Source organism: Drosophila albomicans, chromosome 3 (assembly GCF_009650485.2).
Source record: "Drosophila albomicans strain 15112-1751.03 chromosome 3, ASM965048v2, whole genome shotgun sequence".
Lineage (NCBI taxonomy): Eukaryota > Metazoa > Arthropoda > Insecta > Diptera > Drosophilidae > Drosophila > Drosophila albomicans.
The window spans coordinates 43,596,947-43,620,173 of NC_047629.2; the positions used below are offsets into that span (position 1 = coordinate 43,596,947).

At 41.0% G+C, this 23,227-nt stretch overlaps 3 protein-coding genes across 5 annotated transcripts; all 3 read left to right on the forward strand.

Annotated features, from left to right (window-relative positions):
• The first annotated feature begins 2,412 nt into the window (after window positions 1-2,412).
• LOC117571667 (fibroin heavy chain) lies at window positions 2,413-7,902 on the forward strand. The gene is made up of 4 exons (XM_034253907.2): window positions 2,413-2,763; window positions 3,958-4,095; window positions 6,052-6,233; window positions 6,288-7,902. Exons 1-4 carry the CDS (start codon window positions 2,648-2,650, stop codon window positions 7,718-7,720), a joined length of 1,869 nt encoding a protein of 622 aa, XP_034109798.1. The 5' UTR covers window positions 2,413-2,647; the 3' UTR covers window positions 7,721-7,902.
• An 817-nt stretch (window positions 7,903-8,719) lies between these two features.
• On the forward strand, window positions 8,720-9,562 carry LOC117572284 (uncharacterized). Its single transcript, XM_034254990.2, has one exon. The coding sequence runs from the start codon at window positions 8,802-8,804 to the stop codon at window positions 9,279-9,281; it is 480 nt and encodes a 159-aa protein (XP_034110881.2). The 5' UTR covers window positions 8,720-8,801; the 3' UTR covers window positions 9,282-9,562.
• A 3,997-nt stretch (window positions 9,563-13,559) lies between these two features.
• LOC117571824 (uncharacterized) lies at window positions 13,560-21,891 on the forward strand. Of its 3 annotated transcripts, XM_034254194.2 has the most exons (5): window positions 13,560-13,653; window positions 13,844-13,914; window positions 16,207-16,262; window positions 20,227-20,864; window positions 21,367-21,891. In XM_034254194.2, exons 2-5 carry the CDS (start codon window positions 13,900-13,902, stop codon window positions 21,798-21,800), a joined length of 1,143 nt encoding a protein of 380 aa, XP_034110085.1. In that variant the 5' UTR covers window positions 13,560-13,653; window positions 13,844-13,899; the 3' UTR covers window positions 21,801-21,891. The 3 variants fall into 3 exon arrangements, with proteins under 3 accessions (XP_034110085.1, XP_051860578.1, XP_051860577.1); XM_052004618.1 differs by lacking the exons at window positions 20,227-20,864; window positions 21,367-21,891 and adding an exon at window positions 18,864-20,196; XM_052004617.1 differs by lacking the exons at window positions 20,227-20,864; window positions 21,367-21,891 and adding an exon at window positions 16,623-18,713.
• The last annotated feature ends 1,336 nt before the right edge of the window (window positions 21,892-23,227 follow it).

A 23,227-nucleotide genomic window follows, 5' to 3' on the forward strand; every position in this document is an offset into this window, starting at 1 on the left:
GCCCTCTATGTGATTTAGTTCACAACTATAACTGAGCGCGTGACACGAAATTAAAGGCGATGAATTTTGTTGAGAGAATATAATAGAAAAACAGTCTTTGACTATCTAGTAAGTGAAAAACTTAATATTTATTTAATGTAATTATAAAAATAATCTTTTTTTGAGATATTAAAATGTAATTATTTAAAACGAAAATTTCATATTATTTCGCAATAAGTAAGATTAGCGTTTTGAAAATGTAATTCTTTAATTTTTTGTATTGTATATTTGATTAATCTTTGTTCTGATAAAAAATAACTTTTTCAAGAAATCAATATTTCTTTTAAATTTTAGCTTACTGTATTTACTAATTCAATATAGTATTTTATATAAATTAAAGTATATGTTAGTATTATATAAGTAACTTTTTCAAAATATAAATATTTTATTAAACTTTAACATACTCTATTTACTAATTAAATATATTATATTTTTCAAATTAAAGTATATGTTAGTATTTTATACAGATTGTTTAAAAAATCTATATTTAATCTGGATTGCTCGTGTTCCGTGTCACGCTGCCACCGCAAGTTCTAATCAAAATTTTTGACATATTTTCATTAGTTCATTGTAGGACCGAGAACAATGGCCAATAACTGTGCTGTGATTCTAGCTGTGGATGGCTCTATGCATAGTTCGCTCTTCCACCCGCTCGCTAATTATGCTCATTAAAAAAGGTTGGTTGGAAAACTTTTGGCACATCCTAGGCGGAAATTGTGGCGGGTGTGTGTTAGTATCTTCTAAAGCTATCTACTCGTATACCAACTCTTCCTGTACTATACTATACTATACGATCTGTACTCTATACTGTTGGCTTTGCACGCGGCGTAATTGCCTTTAATTGCAACATGCTGCGGCAACGCCAGACCAAGCCAGGCCAAGACGCAAATTGCAGCTAAGACACTGACCTAGACTCGGGCCAAAACAAATTTATAATAGACGAGTACACGAAAAGATGACGGGCAACTCTAACGGTGCCCGTTGACTATCAAAGTGGGCGTGTCATATTGAAAATTGCCTACGCTTACACTGAACGAAAGCAACAGCGATGGAAATAGAGGAGATTGAAATATTCAAAAATAAATTAAGGTATGAAAGGAGTATAAAAACAATTGAATATACTAATGGGAAGGAAGTCTAAAAAATGTATTTTTCCCCATTAATCCAAATTAATCAAAGAATAAATTTTATAATTCACATTTTGAAAATTTATAAGAAAAAAAAAATGAATTTGAGTATGGGATTGTGTTTTCTATAACATAAAAGAGTACAGAAATATTTCACTTCAGTGGAAATAATTAAGAAAAAAGTAGGAAGCGTAGAAAAATATTGTGTGTAAATCCACAACTTAATAAAGTGCCAAAAAAAAACTTTTTGTCAAGAAATACATTTATCATGAAAACAATTATTTATATACTATATATTTTAAATTAATACATGTATAATTTATTTTTAAAGAACAATTTCTGATTTAAGCACTTTTTTCTATTTATAAATTCGAGTATAATTTATAATGGAAAAAACTACTCAAAAGAGTTAAACTTAGCGTGGTATTATGTTTAAAATATGTAAATTTAAATTTTATCCAAAACTAAAATCAATTTAAAACAATGCATTACCCGAACTTCCTTGTTTTCAGTGTAGACATTTGTAGAGTTCAATGCACAAGGAAAACGTTTTGGCATAGATCACGCGCTGAACTGCAGTTGGAAAATTGTCAACAATGCGGCTGCAACAGGAAGTCGACTCGTCGCCAGCAGCAACAAGAACAAGAAATACAGAGACAGAAAAACATAAACAAAAACAACAGCAACAGCAGCACGACAAAGAGCAACCTCAACTAATTGACAGACAGCTGCAGAACTAACAGAAGCAACAGCCACGACTTTTACACTCCTGCCTCCCGAACTTCTTTCTATTCCTGTTGCCCACTGCTGCAATTTACTGAACAAGGAGACTCTTAACATTGTTAGCAAATGCTTGCACAAATAGCAGCAGCCGAAGTAGATGCAACCGCAAGAGGCAGTGGCAAGTTTAGCTACAACTTTAGACACTTGCGTGTCCATCATTAGAACAAATTCTCTCACCTCTCGCCCTCGCTTACAGCTCTCCCTCTCTCTCTCTTTCTCACCATCTCGCTCTTTTTTCTCAGTTTCGTGTAACGCAATTTGCACACAAATGTTGTTTCATCTTCGTGGCTGCCACTTTGGTGGGTGGTCAGGTGAGACAAGTGGCAGCTGCCGTTTGCCGTTTGCCACCGAACGAATCTAACCGAACTTGGCTTGGCTTAGCTTGGTAGACTAGCTTGGCCTGGCTACCGTTCGCTGACTCGCCTGAGAATCGTATTTAAATACGAAGGTCTAACGCTCTGGCGCATTCAGTCGTCAACGTCGCGTTGTTCTTGCCGCCCGCCACACGGAGTCGCGAGTTCCCAAAGCAATCGAAACATCTTGCAACCATTTGGAAGAACAAAACTCTCTAACGAAAAACTGTGTCCACTGATTTACGTTTCGATTGTGTTTGTGCCTGTGCAGGATGCGCGTTTAATTGGCGATTCGATTCGTTACAAACTCAGCTTCGAACTGGTTTTTCACTTTACGGAAAATCAATGGAAATGTTGCGTCTGCTTAGCTTTTCGTGCGCTTTTCTCGGCTTCCTGCATAATCCTGTGCTAGCTGAAATTGAATACAATACCATCAACGCAGATGGATCTTTTCAATTTCGGTATAAAGTTGCTAGTGTGATTTAACTAAGCAAAACTTGTTACAAACAAAATGAAAAAAATATATATTAAAAATTAATCTAAAGCTAATAAATATACAATACTATAGATCGAAAGAACTGTAGATCAATATTGGCAAATAACTTTTCAATCTAGATTTTTTTCTCTTTGTGTACATATTTTCAACAGACTCTATAAAGACTTGAAAACGATTTAAAGTGATAATTTCAAAATAACTAAATCCATTTGAACTAATAAAATATTACCAACCAAGTTATAAAGATACATTCATTGCAATAAAATGTCAAAAAATATTTAATATTTTTAAGAGCTAGATATTAAATTAATGGGAAGTTCGATATATCAAAAATGTAGAAATCTTTAGTCTTCAAACTGAATCTCGAAGATTTTTTTTGTTAAGCAAAGCTTAAACTAAACTGGACTTCCTCCATAATCGTCAATCTCAAAAACGGCTTAACTAATTGAGAGAGCTCAATCTAATTTATATTGTCCTTTCTTCGGAATCACATAAAGATTTTAAACTTAATAAATACGATATTTATTTATGGATTTTTGTGTTAAACAATATTAAAACTAAATAGGATATTTTTACAGTTGCTAATAAGAAAAACCTTAAATATTTGAAGGAGCTCAATCTAGCTTTTCTTCTTCTTTTTCTTGCAAAGTTTCGAGCGCTTAATTCATTTAACTTACCCTAAATGCAGTAAATTTTGCAAAGCTTCAAATCCCAATTAGTTTACATGTTTAATCAACAATGCCATCAAATAATTTTCCCAATGGTTTCCAACTAATGATTCACTTAAAGTTAAACACTTAAGTTGTTAGCACCTTCAGGCATAGCAAATTAAAATATATTTTTTCGATGCTCAACGTAAAGAAAATGAACAAATCATTTAATCAACAATATTTTACACCTTGCCCTCATCACGCTTCGTCTCCTTTTGCCGTTTTGTTTTGTTTTTAACACCTTTTTAACGCCGTTTTGCAAGCACAACAATGCGAATAATACGTATACGCAGTGTGGAGCAGCAGCTGCTCTGCTATTCCTCTCTCAAACATTTCGCTGAGTAACTGTAATTCTATGTGTCTTTCTTCCCCCAACACACACACACACACGCACACACACTAACACGCATGGCCAACACGCAATTACATTTCGGATACTTTTGGAATAGACATGCAAATGATGACATTGGAGGCTACTATCATAGCGCCTCCGGCACTCCAGACAATGTTGTGCGAGGTCGTTATGGTTCGCGTAGTCCAGCGAGCGGCCAAATCGAAGAGACCGTCTACACAGCCGGACCACGTGGGTGAGTAATGCAGAAGGAGCAGCCAACAAATAAGTGCAAGTAATATCGAGTATTCGTGGCTATGAGTTGCCCTAGAAGGTTGGTAGTCATGAGTTGAAAAAAAAACAGATTAATTTATAATTAATCTATTGCTTATAAGCAACAGAGATTTAACAGTTATTTACTTCACATTCATTGGTAGAACAATTTCTTATTATCTTTATATTTATCTTACCCTGAAGGATACTCTTTAATGATTATAAAGCAGAAATTCCTATGGGTAAATTTCAGTATATAAAGAAGATTAATTTTATTTTCCAACTAGTAAATACCATATGATACGCTGATATAAATGTGATCAAGACTGTCGTATTGATTCGTAACTATTTTAACTTGTTAGGTCAGGAAATTGTGAATTAAAACCAAGCACCTTTTTTAAAAATCATATCATAGAATATTATATTATATATAGCGAGGATTTTGTATTATTCCTTAAGAAACGAGCATGTACGTACCATAATACATACTTATGTCAATTTAGAGTTACAAGTAAAATGGGGCATTTTAATGAAATTTTTTTAATGAAATTTTGTAGCTGAAGACTTAACACAAAAGATGCTGTTTTGTAAGTTCGTGGATACTATACATAAAAATGAAGTCAGAAGACTTTTTATGTAAAGCATACCCAAGAACATTCAATTATTACAGGGCATGCAAAGCCCTTTAACGAAAACGCTGGTTGAGTAAAGTGCGGTAGCCAAGTGAGTTATCTGTTCGGTTCGTCTTCCGCCGAGCTCATATATCAACGCTACGGCAGAGCTGGGGCGCCAAAGTACCAAGAGCGCCACTGAAGCGTGGCTGGCAGTCAAAAACTTAAAGTCGAGACGGTTCTAACACATGCCAACTGGGAGGAGGGCGAAACGAAGCGACAGAGAGAGAGGAAATAAGTAGCTGAGGGAGCAACTGTTTTTATTGCCTAAACGTTGTAGCTACTGTTGTTGTAGTTGTTTGTAGGTTTTCGATTAGATTCAATTTCGAATGTTGTTTTGTTATTGTTGTTGTTGTTGCAATCTCCGGTAGTTGGGAAAACGCAAAGCTGTTAACAAATTGCGTGTGTGTATAGCTGGAAAATTCATTAAGATGCAAAGCACTAGATAAAAAGTCGCTTAAATATACCCGGTAAATAAAGAAGGGTAGAAGGGTCTAAGGAATGACTAAGGAACAATTTGTTAATATGAATTAAGAGGGGAAAAGAAAAAGAAAATTGTTAACTTATTGATAAGCATCAGGAATCGCAGAAATAAGTTATGAGCTTAATAAGACAAAAAACTTTCAAGATGAAGAAAGAAAAAACTTTATGTATTATTTTTTAAAGCAAAATAGAAAAAATTTTATTTAAAAATTGTATAATAAAAATGCATTACACAAAAAGTCTACGACTGAAGGAGAGGTTCCCTTAATAGAGTTGTTCGCTAAGGAAGAAAAATTTCACTATTCCGTCTGGCTGTCTGTACATCTTTAAAGACACAAATCTTGAAAGCTACCAGGGATCGAGCAAACAAATTTGCTTGTAATATTCTATTATGTAAATGAAGTTTGTATAGCATTTGACCACGCCCAGTTCTGCAGCTTCCAATCAAATAAATTAATTGCCATTGTAAGTTAAAAATGTATACATAACAATGTATATTAAAAATACCTCGTCAACTTCGGGTATCCCACAGTCAAACACAATAGATTAAAGTTTTCTCCAAATGAAGGAATAGAAGTACTTGAGATGAGGCAATGACGTGCGAGATCATCAGATAGCATTAGAATTGTGCTGTCAGCTGGCGAGCGATTTTAACAGTCGACAGTATCCGCAGTTACCCAATCTCCACAGAAACTTTCCCACCGCAATTAGTCAGCTCAGCAGCTAATTAATCCCACACTCTATCTCGTTATCCCTCTTAATCTCTCTCGCCTCTCATTGCCCAGCTTTCGCGTGAATGGACCGAAGATACATCGCAAAATGGACCTGGCTCAGTATCCGGTACGTCCACGTGGTAGTCCCGATGATCCGCTTGCGGATCCCTACGATGATCCCTCCTACAGCTTCAAGTTTCGCACGCCGGATCAATCGCGCAGCGAGGAAAACGATGCCAGCAATCGCATTAGAGGCAAGTTTAAAGTTTTAACTAGGAAGTTACTCAAGCTTCCTTGCTCCTTATCAGGTCTCTACTCCTATGTGGACGATGTGGGCGAACGACACAGCGTACGCTATGCTGCTGGCGCTGGCACTGGCTTCGAGATCTCCAACGCTGTGCCCGACAATCCCGCCATAGTTGGTTACTCCAGTCCGCTGTACAAGGCACATCCTAAGACACGCGGTAAGATGTCCGTGCAACGAGGTCCCGGCGGCACTTACAAACTCATCGCAGCTGGTCCCGATCATCGACGTGCCGAGAGTCGAGCTCCAGATGGTTTGGTGCGTGGCACTTACTCCTTCCTCGATGATAAAGGCGTGCAACGTACTGTGGAGTATATAGCGGGTGCCGGGATTGGTTATCGCGTGGTACACAATCGTGTGGGACCTGGAACGCACATAAATCCTTCTGTGGCGGACTTTCGCTTGAGTGACACGGATTTCCGATTGGCCAATGACTTTGGCAGAGGTGCAGGTGGAGGTTTAGGTGGCGTAAGTGGAGCTGGTAGTGGAGGTGGTGCATCCTCTGCCTCTGGTTCTGGCTCTGGGCCAAGTGGAGCGGGTGGCGCTGGAGGAGCTACAGGGGGCAGGGGACGCACTGGTGGCAAGGATTACCTGAGGCCAGCGGGCGGTGGAATAGATGAAGACGCAGCTGCAGCCAGCGATGATGTGGATGAAGAGGATAATGGCATAGGAAATGGAAATGGAGATGGGAATGGAGGTGGCAATAATGAAGACTTTGAGCTGAGCGGCAGCTCGGGGGGCAGCGCTAGTGCGTCGCGTGGCAAGGAAGATCGAAGGGGCTATGCAGCGGGCGGAGGACAAAGAGGCAGCACAAGGTATGGGGGTGGAAGCGGAGGAGGAGGAGGAAGTGGAGGTGGAGGTGGCGGAAGTGGAGGAGGTGCTAGTGGTGGAAGCAGAGGCGGTGTCAGTGGCGGAGGAGGTGGAAGTAGGGGAGGAAACGGTTCAGGGGGCAGCAGAGGAGGAAGCGCTGGGTCAGGCAGCAGGGGAGGAGGCTCCTCGGGCAACAGAAATCGCGGTGGCTCAACCGGTCTCAATGCCAGCGGCTCTAGGAATCGCAATCGCTTCAGCGGTGACGGCGGCTCCTCAGAGAGCGGCTACTTGCCACCAACCGGAAGCGGCAGCAGCAGCGGCAGCGGCCCAGGAGACAACTACAATCTGAACGATGATGATGTGGGCAGTTCGCTGCCACCGTTGGTCACCGCCAATCATCGCATACTGGAGATCGACAGGGATCGCGAGTGGGTTCAGCGACATCGTGACTCCACGGTCATCCGCAATGTGGGCAAATGGTATGTGGGACTCCCGCCGGGACAAAGTGTGCGCGCCCATGTGCAGAACATCGATCTGGTGCCACTCGGCGGACGTGTCAACTTGTCGCCATCGGAGGCGTTGCGCCAGGACGAGATTGCCGAGCTGAGCGCCTCCAGGGAGCATTAGAGCTGGGCAAACACCCTTACACTTGGTAGTTGTAGTTCGTAGTCCATAAGCGTCTAGTTGTAAGCGACTCTTAACGGGGTTAACCGGCTGCGGTTAACCTCTGCTCAATTGTAACAGTATTTATGCCAAATACACGAGTGTATTAATCATGTAACAAAAGTGCATTCGATCATGTTCGACGTGGGGATACCCGATATAAATCATAGATAATATTGGTGTGTTAAGTAGAGTTGCTCCAAAGCAAGCCTGAACCCGAACAATATTCTTAAATTCATACAAGTAATTGGGTTGATCAAGTAACTGTGCTCAGAAGGGGACACAAAAGATTCAATAGGATCGTTTACCTACACATAATAATAATAATTAGTAGACTACGGACGAGCTGTTGTCTATGACCTCAAAGTTGAAATCGCGAATGAATAAAATTGGTTATCCTATTTGATTGACTGATTAACTGCCTTACTTATCAGCACACATCCCAAAGGAAGAGATAGTTTACTAATTGATTGACTATCAACCATATGTTTGGGCTGTTCATAACTCAAACTTCTATTACCATAAATTTCTCATAAAAGTTCATACGAAAATCTTTTAAAAAGAGATCAATATTCTAAAATGAACTTGTTGCTATAAATTCTACATTTTTACATTTTGTAGACAGTGCAAAAAAAAATTTAAATCAACTCCAAATACGACAGAAGGGTCAAAATATTTTTATTATTATTATAGACTAGTGAGATCGAGTTGATAAAATGAATGGATAGAACAAACATAACAAGATAATGGTATCGATTTCAGAATTTCGACAAGTACAAACAAGTATTTATCTCAAAATATAACTTAAATCCCATCAAACACTTCTACCCCTTAACTGCTTGGTACAAAACAAAGTTGCAGTTATTCAATATGCTGCAAGTGGCATGTTTTACTTGTGGTCGCCTTTGGTTTCCCTATAAAACTGATAACGTGAGAAACTACCGCTTCAGTCTGCAAGATGAAGTGTTACTCGTTGCTGCTCTGGTTTGTCGCCTTCTCCTGCTGTTGCTGCTTCCGGCAGTTGGTGTCCGCTGCACATGTCTACATGGAGTTCAATGGTCAGCACTATGAGTACAACACAGACGAGCGAGGAAGTGCTCATCATCAACTGTCGCCCAACTACGAGCAGCTTCCTCAGCAACAGATTTGGCCTTATACAGTTGCCAGGAATCTGGGAGCAGGCAACTCAAGGCGTCATCAATGGGGCTGGACGCCACCAGCACAACAAGTGATCAGTGCCCCACCACAAGCAGCACTTATTGCAGCTCCAATTGCAGCAACACATGCAGCATCAATTGCAGCTCCAATTGCAACACCAACTGTAGCTAGCAGTCAACCAAGCTACAATATCAACCTCAATACGCCACAAATGACGCACACTCAGCACACGGATGCAGCGGGTCATGTTTTGGGCAAGTATTCCTACTACGATGATGCCGGTTACCATGAGCTGAGCTACAAGGCAGGCGCAGGCATTGGATTCGTGGTGATGGGAGGAAATTTGGCCAAGCCAACGCAGCATTAACAGTACGAATAAGTTTTCAATGAAATACAATTTAAAAGAGCTTGTTATATTTGTGCTTGTGAGAAAATAAGTGTTAACTCTATTCAAAAATATCTTGAAATAAAGTACCTTAAAATTAAAGCCTAATTAACAAACGATATAACAAAGAAATATACCCATAGGGTAGAAGTTCTAGGTTGGCAATCTGGTATATATTGTATTCTATGGTATATTTTGAACATAATATTATAGCAAATATAGTATTGGGTATATTTAAGTATTTTTCGGTATATTAATTTGGTATACTTTTAGAATAATATTGTACCATTTCGCTGTTACTTAAAATGGATTAGCGAGTATCTTACAGTCGAGGACACTCGTCTGAAACTTTCTTACTTGTTTAGGGCATATTTTTGTAGAAACAAACTGAATATCAATTTTCCAAAATAATTTAAATAAAGTATCTTCTATTTTAGCATCATAAAGTTAAAATAAATTGACAAATGTCATTAAATAGCCCTTCAAATAGTCATTGAAAAGTCACATTAAATTAAATTTTCTAAGCTTTTGCAATAAGTGAAAGTAATATTCTTAACTTAACATTTCTTTAACTACAAGTTGCTTTAGCTTAGTTTCAAAAATAAGAAGCATACCTTCACGTAAAATAAATTGTATTAAACAAATTGAAAAAAGCCAAAAAAAAAAAACTCAGATTCCCCACAAAAGTTGGAGACTATTAAAAGCCCATAAAAAATGTGCATGGGAAGTGAATGTCTTCACACTGCCAGGGACAAAGTGCAAATGCAAATGCAAATGCTCAAGGGAATTCATAGAGTTTCAAGTTTGACACAAGTTTTGACCAATGTGAAATAGGAAGAGCACTTGAAGTATTTGAAGCATAACCAGCTAAGCGAGGATTGCCCAATAAATCTAATTCGAACACAAATATGCGGCTACTGAATGAGCGAGTGGCGCGTGCTTTGGCCCAATAATTTGAACGATTTATGTATTTTATAATGCCTTAATTGATTTGCGGAACATTAAATGGGCTCAACGGGACTGACCAACTCAAATTAAAGCAGCAACAACAAATTTACAAATCGAGCAAAAACAAAAATTTGTTATGCTGTTCGGCAGGTGCATCCGAGTCAAATGGAGGCAACTTCTTCAATTTTGTCTTTGTCTTTGTTGTAGCTATTGTTGTTATTGTTGCTGTTGTTGCTGTTGTTGACTGCGAGGGCGCGCGTTTAAAATTTGAAATGTGCGCTGCGTGCGCGAACTTGCCAAATAATTTCGTATCGAACGGAATGAAACGAAACGCGAAGCCTTGGCCACACTCACGTGGCCTAAATAAGAAAATGTGCCAAAAACCAAAAAAGCCAAAACTCAAAAAACAAGTACAACAAGTAATATTAACAACAACAACAAAATGCCCAAATTCAAAACATAAACAATATTTTTTATTGCCATAGCAAAAAAAAAAAACTTTATTCAAATGATTGCTGCAACATTTTTTTTTTTTGGCTATTTTCGAGGCTGGTCAAGAAATAAAACAAGGTTTTCACTCTTTGTAATTAAATTGTAGGCTATAAAATTCACTTCAGAAGTTTTCATTTTAAATGCCGTTTCAACCAGTTGACAACTTTCTTTGAGACGCTCTTCCGAGCCAGATATCGAAAGCAGAACAGTTAGCTAGGGCAAGACGAAGATGAGAATACGCTAACAGCTGAAAAGGCCAAAAGAAGATTACATTCTTTATTTGTATTGTTTCCATATCTATAAAATGAATAATATGATAAAAACAACCAGAAAAAGAATAAATCAATATTGTAACATTAACAGCTACTATAATAAATATGACAAAACAAAATATATATGTACATAAATCAATAAAATTACAACAACTAACTACAACTTTTTTCAGATTGATTAATATTTTTCAGTAGACTTTCTCAAATTGTTTTTAATATGAAATTATTCGTTGTTATAAAAAACCTCAATTTAATAAAAATGTGCATATAAGAAGCTGAATGGATGATAATGAATATTTAATATAATAATATTTAATCTCTATCAAATCTTTCCTATTGCCTTATCTGTGACGTACATAAAATGAAAATAAACAATGAAAATAAGCAATACTATTTATTGGAATTAAATTTATATTCATACAGTAGAAAGTCTTTAGCATCTTTACAGCTTAATATGCATTAAGTAAATGCATGCCATTACTTTGACTCATCTTTTCATTCAACACAAAAACACAGCAAAGAATCCATGTAATGTTTTTAAGGCAATAAAATGTCGATTAAATTTAAATTAATGGCATTTTAATGGGCTCCACAATCCAACCAGTTACGCACAATATCTTAAGTACATATTCCTACACGTACTTGATCGGACTAGTATAATGAACTGATACAAAATACGTTCTGATTTAATGAATATTAATGAACTCTATCACTGAATTGTAAGTAGAAAAATCTGTCAATATAGTTACGTACTTTATTAAACACTCGCATAACTCTTTGTAAGTGCATTTTAAACTAAACTTTTGACATCAATTGGACGCTTTTTAGGCTCATTCTCAGGGGCAATTTCTCAGTCAAGATACTCTACTATTTGTCTAGCGCCTCACGCTTGGGAATACAACTGAGTAGCTGGATAGCTGAGGTAGGCAGCTGCATAATTGGGTTGGCATAATTGCATAAGTAATGCCTGGCATTAACCGCAAATAACATTTATTATGGGGAGCAAAAAAAAAGAGCAGAACAAGAACAGAACAGAACAGAATATCAGTGTTTTGAGTGAGGGAACGGTCGGGAGATCCAGTTATGTGCCTTAAACAACGGTTTAAGTTAAGTCTGCTGCTGATGCTGTTCCTGATGCACTCAGTGAAGGTCACAGGCATGGAGGCTAAATCAGCCATCAAGAGCAACATCACCATCACCATCACCAAACTCAGTCCCAGTTCCGTGTATGTTTGTTGTTGTTGCTCAGTCGGTTATTTATATATAAAAATAGGTTTCAAGGTTTCGGTTTGCACTTCTGTAACTGAACGAAGCTAGGCTTGTGCCTACTTGATTCGATTGTTGTTGCATCGATTTGTCGACTTTCAATTAATGCCATTCAAAGTGTGCCTGCTGCCTGCTTCGCGTGTTTTATTTTGGAATTTCTGCTCTACACTTAGTATGCGGCCCAGCGCATGATGACCAGTTGAAACCATAAATCTTGTAGGTAATCTTATTGATTTGCTGTTTCGACTACAACGAGTTGAACCTCCCAGACTACACGGTAGCAAGGGTCACTAAAAAACGAGCGTTCTCAAGTTGCGAAGCAGCTTAAGAGATTAAGATCTGAAAAGGAAAAAAAATAGCAAAGCTAAGCGAAACACAAGAACTTACATATAATTCAATTGAAATTGAGATTAAGGGCGCATTGGACTGAGGACTTTAAACTTTCTAACGAGTTCTCAAGCTCAAGTGAAGTAGGCTAAATTTAAATATCATTTTTTATGCTGCTGACTTTTTTTCATTAGCTTTTCTTTTTCTTCTCGTTTTCTTACGCTTTTTGTCATGTCAATTACGCTGCTGCTGCTGCTGTTGCTGTGAGTTAAGTTGAGTTGTTCAATTGAATCGAGTTCGTGCCTTAAGTCTTTTATGTTGAGGCTTATGTCTTGTTTCAATTGGCAATTCGTTTTGCTTGGGGCCCACCACAACAGCCAATTTAATGTTCTAAACTGTCATAGAACTCGAGTATTCTGCTTCCCACACACTTTCGTGTCTTAGGTCTTTCGTTCTGCCAATACACTTGTAATTGCCTCGCTGCCAATAAACTTTCAATTAATTAATCAATGTCAGCAGCAGGCTGCGAGGCCGCCAAAAGGGGCGCTGTCAACGCCTCGACAAGTTCCCAAGAGTGTTTGCGAAAAAAAAGGCAAACAAAATAAAACGTGATTCATTTTGGTGCTCATCTAACATAATAGAGACATGATTTTAATCAGACAAAGTGCCAAACTGATCCATGAATGTCAATTTTTGGGTGGTTTTTCGTTGTTGGTTAAATGAGAGCGCGGGATTTTTGATGCCCGCCAAGTGATAAGAGCTTAGTCAAGGCGCAAGCATTGCGTACGTGCCCCCAACGCTGAGTTTCTCTTAAAGCATTCTCTCTTACCTGATTTCTCATTCGTCTCTCTCTCTCTCTCTCTCTCTCTTTCTCTGGCGTTCGCTGTCTTTCTCTTTTACAACTGTCGTGGGTCAGGTTGGGCATTTCTTTGCTGCTTTGCTTTGCTGACGCTTGACTAATGGAAATGTTATAAAGCCGACACGCTGGCCACGGGCACGAATCAGTTCATCTTCAGTCGTTGCCTGGTTGGGTTCTAAAAAACAAAAAGGTGCGTGAGTGTTTTTGTGTTGTTGTGTGACTTTGTAGTTGTTGTAGCAGTGGTAATCTGAACAGTGAAACAAGCAATAAAAAACGAATTAAATTTCAATTATAAAATGCGACAGGATTGTCGTTGTTCTACTCCTCGTTCTTGTTGTGTCTACGCGTGATAACAAGCGTGAATTTTGTCTCGTTCGCAGTTCAAGGATATTGGCCAAGGACAAACGAAGCAGCGTTAAAAACTTTAAAAAGCAAAATGCGTCTATTCATTGTAAGTAAACATAAAACACAAAAAACTAAATAAACGAAAATTAAAATATAAGCAAAATATTTATAAATGAAAATTAAAAGATGTTTTAAGTAAACATAAAAAATTACTTAATATATATATAAACCATAATTAATGTGAAACTAGTTAAAATTTCCATGTGTGTGACCGCAATTAATCATTTATTGTCCAGCTTGTTGTTGAACTCATTAAGTGGCGCAAGTTCGTGCCTTAAGTCTTTCGCATTTAAAGGCATTAACTGGCGCAAGTTCGTGCCTTAAGTCTTTCGCATTTAATATTTTTGCCCCAACACTGAACTTTCACTGCGTAAAGTTCTGCTTCTGTTTCTGGTTCTCCGATTTGGGACTGAGTCTGAGACTGGAATTGGAATTGGCTCTTGGCCAGTTTAGCGTTCACTTTGTGTTGGTCAGATTTGCATATGCGGCGATTATTATAGAACTTTCTGAGAAATCAATTTACAAAAGTGGAATAATTAAGCGCTTTGTGGCCTAAGGATTATGGGGATAAGTAACAATACTGAAAATATAATAGATAATTGAGACGTGCTGTTACTTATGATTATTTATTGAAAAGTGAAAAGTATCAGCTTGCATTATTCATGTTCTCTAGGCTCGCCCTTAAAAGTAGAACTGCGTCAACGTCCGCCACGAATTTATTAAAAGCCCAAAAAAAATTGCTTATAATTATGACTTCATTGCGCTGAAATTAATATGCTGGCAACGTGTAAAAGTCATGCGTATGCCATGATAAATGACATTGCCACATAAAGTTCTTGGGGAGCAGTTCGAGAAAACTATAAAAAAAAAAACAATCGCATCACATTGTCTAGTTTTCGAAGACATAAAAAAGTTCAACAAATTGGATTGCATACGACGATAAATCAATAAAAAGAAGAAACCCACACTCTCTTGAGGAGTGTACCGTAATATCATCAATCGTAATTTAATAGACATGTTTACCGCACAGCTGCAGCTCTGCTTCAAATTACGAAAAATCTATCAATAATTTAGAACTCTGGCGTTTCATTTGTTCATTTGCATTGGATAACATTAACCCAGTTTATGTTGTTTGGCTTGAAACACACCCAAAGAGCAAATAATAAATATGTATAATAAATTAGTGACAAAAGACAAAAGAAAGCTGAGGGAAATACATCTCTGGAAACTGGATGCAAGACAACTTGCAAATACAAGAACTTTGCCACCAGCTGCTGTTGCCGCTGCTCCAAAACGTGGCTTAGGCAGACTGAGGCTGAGAATTTCAGTTTTGTGTCTCACAGGGTCAATGACATTTGGTGGCGCACACAGCTCTCAGTGACATTACGAGCTTTGATAGATGGGCGTGCTGTTGGAGGCTGTTTAGCGGGTGCCAAGCTAACGGTTTCCAGACAGGCCTCAGTCTCCGACTCCGTCTCTGGCTCGCGATTGTTGCGTCAATATTGATTTTGCAAAAGAAACTGAGCAAATATTTGCTTGAATTTCGCTTCGGCTCGTGTACGTTATTTCGAGTTCAGATTATTGTTCTGGTTCTTTACGATGATGACGATGACGAGGCCGATGATGATGATGATGATGTTGATGATGCGTTGAAGTGAAAAGCTGAAAAGTACTTGTCGCCAAAATGGGCTTGGCTCTCACTTTTCAACTCATGCTTGTGATACGAGTATTATGCAAATGCTCTCAAGCTTCAGAGAAAGGCTTTCAATTTGTCGCTTGACCGCATTCTTAGACCTTGGCATCATGCGGGCTCTTTGATACAAGTTAATAACCAATTAATTAACAATATTAAAGAAAAGCCTTAAATTTCTTAAATTCTTTTGGTTAAAGAAGGGATAAAGTTTTTGTACTAAATTTAAATTTTCATTCTATAGCTTACTTACAAGACTATTCGATACACAAATTTTGTACCACACTTCTCCCAAATACCTTAAGTTTTTAAAGAATAGTTTGTATCAGATCAAACGGTAGCTAGACGATAAAATAGTTCCATTTATTGGAAATTTCGTCACACTATAACAAGACAATACCAAATACACAAAGTACAATAAGAACACAATTCTTTCTATGCAAACCCTTCTCAATTCAACTTAAGAAAGAAGAGTAATAATAATAAAAATAACAAAAGGGAATACTTCAACTTGAAACAAATGCAATAATAGAATATCGCATTTGTTAAGCATTCTTAAACACTTTCCACACCCTCAGAAAGCGTTTAAAATTAACGATAAGAGCATCACAAATTGACTGTAAATTTCTTTATTAATTTCTCTTTCAGCTTTCGGCACTCTTGCTGGCCACTCTGACCGCAGGCCAAAGCACAGCTGGCATTGAGTAAGTAGCTTGACGCTTTCAGCACATTTTATTAACCCCCCCAAATCCTCGTGCCTTGCCTTGCCTTGAGTTGTGACTGTGTGTCGTAATCCCCATGCTCGTTCCCCGGTAGAAAATTTACAGCACGCGTTTAGAATTTTGTGACTAAAACCAAAAACATTACAACTTTTGTGACTAAGCCTCTCTATCGCTCTCGCTCTCTTTTACTCTATCACTATATGTCTCTCTCTCTCTCTCTTTCTATCGCATTTGCTGTGTCTCGCTCATTTAGTTACAACTCTTTAAATTAGTTTACTAATTACATACTCGAATGCCAATGCCAAGAGACCAAAAACAAAAACCTAAACGTTTCGTTTGCAGAATTCTAAAGCAAAGACTCATCAAATTTCCCGAAGAGTTTGATCCGAATGTGGTGGCGCCCACAACATCCAACAAAGCGGATGAGGCCCAGCGCATTCTCGACCAGATCGCCAAAGTGAATGAGGCCTTTGGCTACGTGAAGAAGAAGCCCGAACAGCCAAAACTTCCGCCCATACTCGACTCCAGTCAATATCTATTCCCCAAGCTACCGCAATCGCCCTTCCACGCCCAGCAGCATCATTTCTCTGGCAGCAACGGGCAAACGCTGCTGGAGCCTTCGATACGCGCTGTGAAGCTAACAAGAACTGCCTTCAATGTGCCGCCTCCGTTGTCAGCATCGTCTCCATCCTCGCCTCCTCCTTCCCAGCAAAAACAACAACAACTCGTCTTTCGACCCAATCAAGTGCAAGTGCCACAGCCAACTTCAGAGCAGGAGGCACAACAGTTGCCCGCCCACTTTGTGATACCCGTGCATCTTTACAAGCAGAACAAGGAACAATATCTTCGCGATCATGCACCGGAAGAGTATCGTGTGAAGGGCTACAAGATCATTGGCGATGTGGACAGCTTCTATGGCAAGGCAAAGTCAGCAAAGAAACAGGGCAAGAGCACGCCCAAATACCACTTGTTCTTCTTGCCCCGCGAGTTGGCCTTCAACGACGATGGCACGCCCAAGCGTGGCCCAAACACAACCACAACAATTGCCACAAGCACCACTCCGAGCACCACGAGAGCACCGACTGTCAGCAAAGAGCAGCGTTTGGATTCGCGTGAGAAGCTAACGAATAAACAGAAGCCGCAACCGCAACGCATTCCCGTCAGCGTGGTGCAAGATCCAAGCAATCGCAAGCGCATCAACGCAGTCAATCAGACCACGAAACCAATGCGCATCGCAGCCAAGGAAGGTGCACAAAGTCTGCCCACTGTGGCAGCTACCACAACAGCTCCCAAGATCACAGCTGCACCAAGCGTTAGCTCCACCTTGCCACCAGCTGGTGGACTTTTGCCCAATCGCAATCGCTTGACGGGTTTCCGCGTGCCCGGAGTGAATCTCGCCGAGATGCAAAACCACACCTCGGTGGCCATTAAGAACGCTTTCCAGAACATCTTCAAGTTGCCCTTCCGCTCGCCAGGAGCAAATGCCGCACCAGCTATCATCGGCAGTCTGCAGTCCGTTCCCAACAAGAGCAGCGCATCCACTTTAGAGGACGCCGACTACAAATGGGATGATGAACAAGAGGGCGGTGGCGATGGCGACAGCAACATTGATACCCTAGAGAACACTGCTGCCGAACGCGATAGCAGCGCTGCCTCGGAGAAGCATCTGCTTTTTGCCCACAAGGCGCACAAGTCGCCACTGATGGAAACCATTGGCACGGTGGCCACTGCGCATCAGGGCACACAGAAGCAGGCGCTGCGCGAGGGCGGCATCATCATTCAGCGCTTAAAGGTGCGCAAGGGTGGTATTGCCATTGCGGGACCAGGGGGCGTGGCCACCGCAGGCAGCGGTGGCACTGCGATTGTGGGTCCCGGCGGGTATGCTTTGACCCATCCACGCAGTCTGACCATTGCTGGGCCGGGTGCCAAGGTTATATCTATACCAGCCGATGTCGATTTAAAGGATGCACTGCAGCGCACCGATGTGGAGGCGCGCAGTTTTCCGCGTGAGGGCAAAGTGGTGGCCACGGGGCCGACTGTCTACTATGCACCTGCCACGGGTATGGAGCAGGAGCTGGAAACAGACGACGAGGAACAGGAGCAGGAGTTTTGAGGCTCACATAAGTCTCAGTCCCTTGATTAACTAGTGAATTCAAATGGCGCGCCTAAGCGTTCGATAACTATCGCTTATCGAGCTGCGAGAGTTGCCAGACACTTTGAAAAAAGAAAAGGGGGGAGCTGTAGTTTGCTATGTTCGATTTAAACCTAATGACTGTTAGTATTTTTGTATAGCGCTTAAGTGTATTCGTAATAAATGTTTGTAATTTGTAATTTTTTGTGCATTGCCCTCATCTCTATCTTCATCGCTGTACATATACTAGTTTAGTTAACGGTACCACGCCCACTAACACCTTTTGCATGCACTAATCTCTGTACTCAACTAAAAACTAGACACAATTTGAGCTGTAAATATTATGACACTAACTGACTGCTCTATCCCTTAACTCTCTCTCTCTCGCACTTCTCCTATGGCATCTGCTATCCTCCACACAATTAAATCCCTAATTCCATCCATTACCCAAGTGCGGGCACGTACTGGCAAACCACAAGCTTTGAGACATGGCCGTTGCGCAGTCCACTTCAACAATTCGCCAGCTTTGCTGCACCAGCTGCCCCCGCCCAGCCAGCAGCTGAGAAATTAACAGCTGAACAACCTAAGGAAGCAGCCAAACTTGTGACTCCTTATGGCGCCTACTTGGCAGCTCAACAACCGCAGCCCGAGAAACTCACTGCGCCTGAGGTGAATCAAGTTCCACAACAGCCACAACAAGTTCCACAAGCTGCGCTTGGTGTTCTCAGTCCATACGGTGCGCTGCAAGCCACCACAACACACGGCAACCTCTTACTGATCAATTCACCATACTACGCCGCCTACAGTCTACCACTCGCATATGTGGCGCCATCTGTTGCACCCGCCGTCGCAACAACAGCAAGTACAACAACCAGCACAGTCAAGCCCACAACCACAGCCGAAGTGGATGATGATGTTGAAGATGAAGTGGATACCATTGAAACACTGCAAAAGCTGCAAGCCAAGACACAAACCCCAGCGACAAACGATCTGCAAAGCGATGAACGTTTGCGGGCAGCTGTCAGCCGCATCAATTCAAATTACGTGATCGAGGAGATTGTCGCAGTGCCTGGCAAGCATGTAATTTCAAGTCAAATAACTGGAAGTTCTGCTCAATTGAAGAAACCCAAAGCTAAACCAGCTAAATTGCGCAAGGGAAGCAGCAACAGCAAATTGCGCACGCCAGTCAAAGTGGAGGCCACCGGACGCACCAGCACCAACTCCAACAACTTTCCACAGATACCCTTTGGCACCTTCTTTCTGCCCTACAGTCCCACACAGGCCAAGGCCATTCAGGCACGCAAGCAAGCGGCGCTAATACTCGAACCACATTCCAAGGCTGTGGTGGGTAATGGTGGCACTGCCATTTCCACGCCCATTTCGAAGGCACTGCTCAAGAAGGGAGTGCCCACGAATGTGTACTTCAATCCCGAGTCGGTGGCCATTGCGGGTGTCGGTGGCAAAGCTCATGCAGCGGCCGACTTGGAGCTGGATTTGTTCAATTGACAACGATGCCTTTACACCGAGTCCAGCTAAGTAGTTTTGTAGTGTAGATATTCAATGTGTGTTCCTATGAGCCCGAAAACCAAGTGTCATCCTTTTAGTTTGTAAATAAAGTTTTTTGTAGACTATCTTGCTTTGTCTAATATCTATGTAGCACTTTGTATCCACTATCCCAATGCTTTGTCTATATAAACCACGCTCCTTCACGCACAGCTCCACAATTTGTACAGGCAAAACAAAAAAGCCAAACTTCATCCACACATAGCACCACCTATACTATAACCAAACTTTTTGCACCCTGCAATTCCCTAGACACAGGTCAGGTCCACTGATCTTTGAGGAACAATTGCCATACTACGGCGGCTGGAGCGGTCAATTGCTGCAGCTGCGTCCCCAGCAGCGTCAAGTGCCGCAAGTTCGTGGTCTTCCCCGGGATTCAGATGATACCATCACTATATCGGCAGCCAGCATCGAATCTATTGCCAATGATAATGGGGGTGTCAGCAGCACCACGATCTCTGCCAGCGGCAGCAATTTCAACAGAATCCAAGAAGCAGCCGCACGTCTTGTTGCCATACAGGAGTTGGCTAAACGCAAGGGTTCCTTTAGTGAAGAAGATAACAAGGTCTATGCGAATAGTTTGCTGGAGTTAGGACAAGCGGCCACTGCATTGGCGCTACTCCAGCAAACTGGACAAATCAAGGACTTTAGTGTGCTTTTGCAACCGGAACTTTTCGGTAATGGGCCACAGAAGCAACCCTCGAATTTGGGACTGGAAGCCAATAACCCAGCGGATCAAAAGATTGATGAACAAAAGCTGGAGGAAGTCACAGAGCAACAGCTCGAAGAGTTCTTGCCACCCAGCGATGACCCCTACGAGGACGTCAACGATAGTGTGGCTGTGATGGTACCCAAAAAAGATGCTGCCGTGGCGGAAGCCAAGCCAGTGGGTGAGTGTGTAGAAATCTTAATCTATGTAAACCCGTTACCCATAGGGTAGAAGAACCAAAAGGAAATGTATTTAACATGTAGTGCAAAGAGAGTGAGCTACAGTTGGCATATTTGAACGCAGATCAAGTTTGTTTTACAATTTAGCCACACCTGCCAAATTTTAGAGCTGCAGTATAAAATTTTAATAGACACATAAATAATTTCAAAGAATTTGATGACGATAGGATAATAAAATTGGAAGTTATTAAACTGGCAATTTATTATGCTATAAGCTCTTAAGTCTGATCGGTTAATTTAACAGCTCTGTTAATTAACATTTACCAATTCTGTAAATTAAACATATTTTTATACGACTGCAATGTTAAGCTTAGAAGCTCTGTTAACGGAAATGTTAGCTTAAAACACGTTAGTTTCTAAAAATGGGTACCGGGTATCTCACAGTCGAGCACACTCGACCGTAGCTTGCTTACCTGTTTTCTTTCTCTCTGCTTCTACCTTCAGGTCTCTCCATTGCCGGTGAGGGCGGCGTAGCATCCTCAAAGCCTCACGCTACGGCGCTTTCGGGCCGCAATGGCTTAGCGGTGGCTTCGCCCAAAGCCACAGCTATTGCTGGCGTCACCCCCGAAGAGGCCGCTGCCTTCAGCATTACGTTGCCATCACGCAATCAGCTGGTCATCAAGTCACCCAATTCTGCTGCTGGAGAGCGTCTTAGCATCGATGACTACGACTACAGCGATGTACCAATGGCCATCGCCACTTTTCCCATTACTCGCGAGACGCCACTACGACAAAGTGGTGCACCCGACTCCTTGGTCGAGAAGTGGCGCACAGCTATTGCCGAAGAATACGCGGCACGATCGAAGCCGGTGCAGACGAAGACGCCGCTTAAGACTGTCATAAGAGCAGCACCCAAGCGGCGTCTGCACTACGAGTAGACGATAAAAGTCTGCACTTCTGCTATATTTATGCAATAAACATTCACTTTATGTATCCAACAGTTTGCCAATAAAATAATTTATATCACAACCGTAATTTTTTATTGCGAATAAAACTCAAAGCTATTCAAGTCGATGTCGATTACCACTTGTCTATCGTTTAGCCGCCATTGCCAAAGCGTTGCCATACTGTTTATCACATTTTCGGCAATTAGAAAGTGCAAATTGCAGTTGTGCATCCCTGGCAATGATAATGATGGCGGCAGCCAGAATGAAAAATTGCTGCAGCACCAACAGCATATTGTCAATTCTGCTAGAAATTGATAGTTTGGTAATATGAGAAGGAAGTGCCGGCCATTGAACTTGCTTGCAGAGCTGTCGTTGTTTATTTCCGATGCATTTATTAAATTTCTATAGCCTGCTAGCAGGCGCACGAGGAGAAGACGAAGGAGAAAGAGAAGGAGTGCGATTGCGATTGCATATCTAATAGCTGCAAGCTGTGATTATATTTTATAACAAAATAAATTCTAAAAAAAGAATGGCAAAATCGAGAGGCGAAGAAGATGGCATATGCGATATATATAAGTGCGCAAGCATGTGCAAATCTTGATTAATCTTTTCCGCCGCAGCAGGCGGTGCAGGCAGGCATAAAAATAAATCTAGCCGCACGACTACGGAGGAGAGATGGTGTGTGGGGAGAGAAGAAGGGGTAGGGTAAATGCAAGCAGAATGTATTCAATTTGCACCTGAACCAGTTTCGATGGTTTACCGAAGCCAATGCCAATGCCAGGGCTGCGCTGCGCTGATCGTGAGTGGGGCTGTCAATGTGGTTGGTTAGCTTGCAGCGCTTGACTTCTATTACAAGGCAGGTTAACAAACTTCTTCGCACAACTTGACCAAGACCAGCAAGCATCAAGACGCGAAGAGCAAAAGACATGGAGAAAAGAACCATCTACGTTGACCATCTGCCTGGCGAGCTGCAAGCTCCAAGCTGGGAGCTGACTGGGAGTATGAGTATCTTATGCCTGAAACCAGAACCCTCTGCATAAGTATAAGTATGATTGTATAAGTATGTTTATGTGTGTGTACTTGTTGTTGTCGCTTGTGCTTAGAGCCAACTTTGGTCATTTGCCGCCTGCTTTGCGTGTGCTCCTTTTGGCTATCTAGTATTTGCCTCCCTTCCTCCCTCCTCTTATCTATCCTGCTGGAAGCTGCACATTTTCAACATTGTTGCTGTCTTTGTCGTCGTCGTCATCGTTGTTGTTGTTGTTGTTATTGTTGCTTGCAGCTTGTTCTTCTGGTTCTTTCATTTCTTTGTTCTTGCGCTAGGTCAGTTGCGAAGCAGCTCTGCACACATTATAAAAGGCCCATCGCTGTCTGCATTGGCCACCAGTTTCCTTGAAGTGGTCGCCGTGTCAACACTGCTG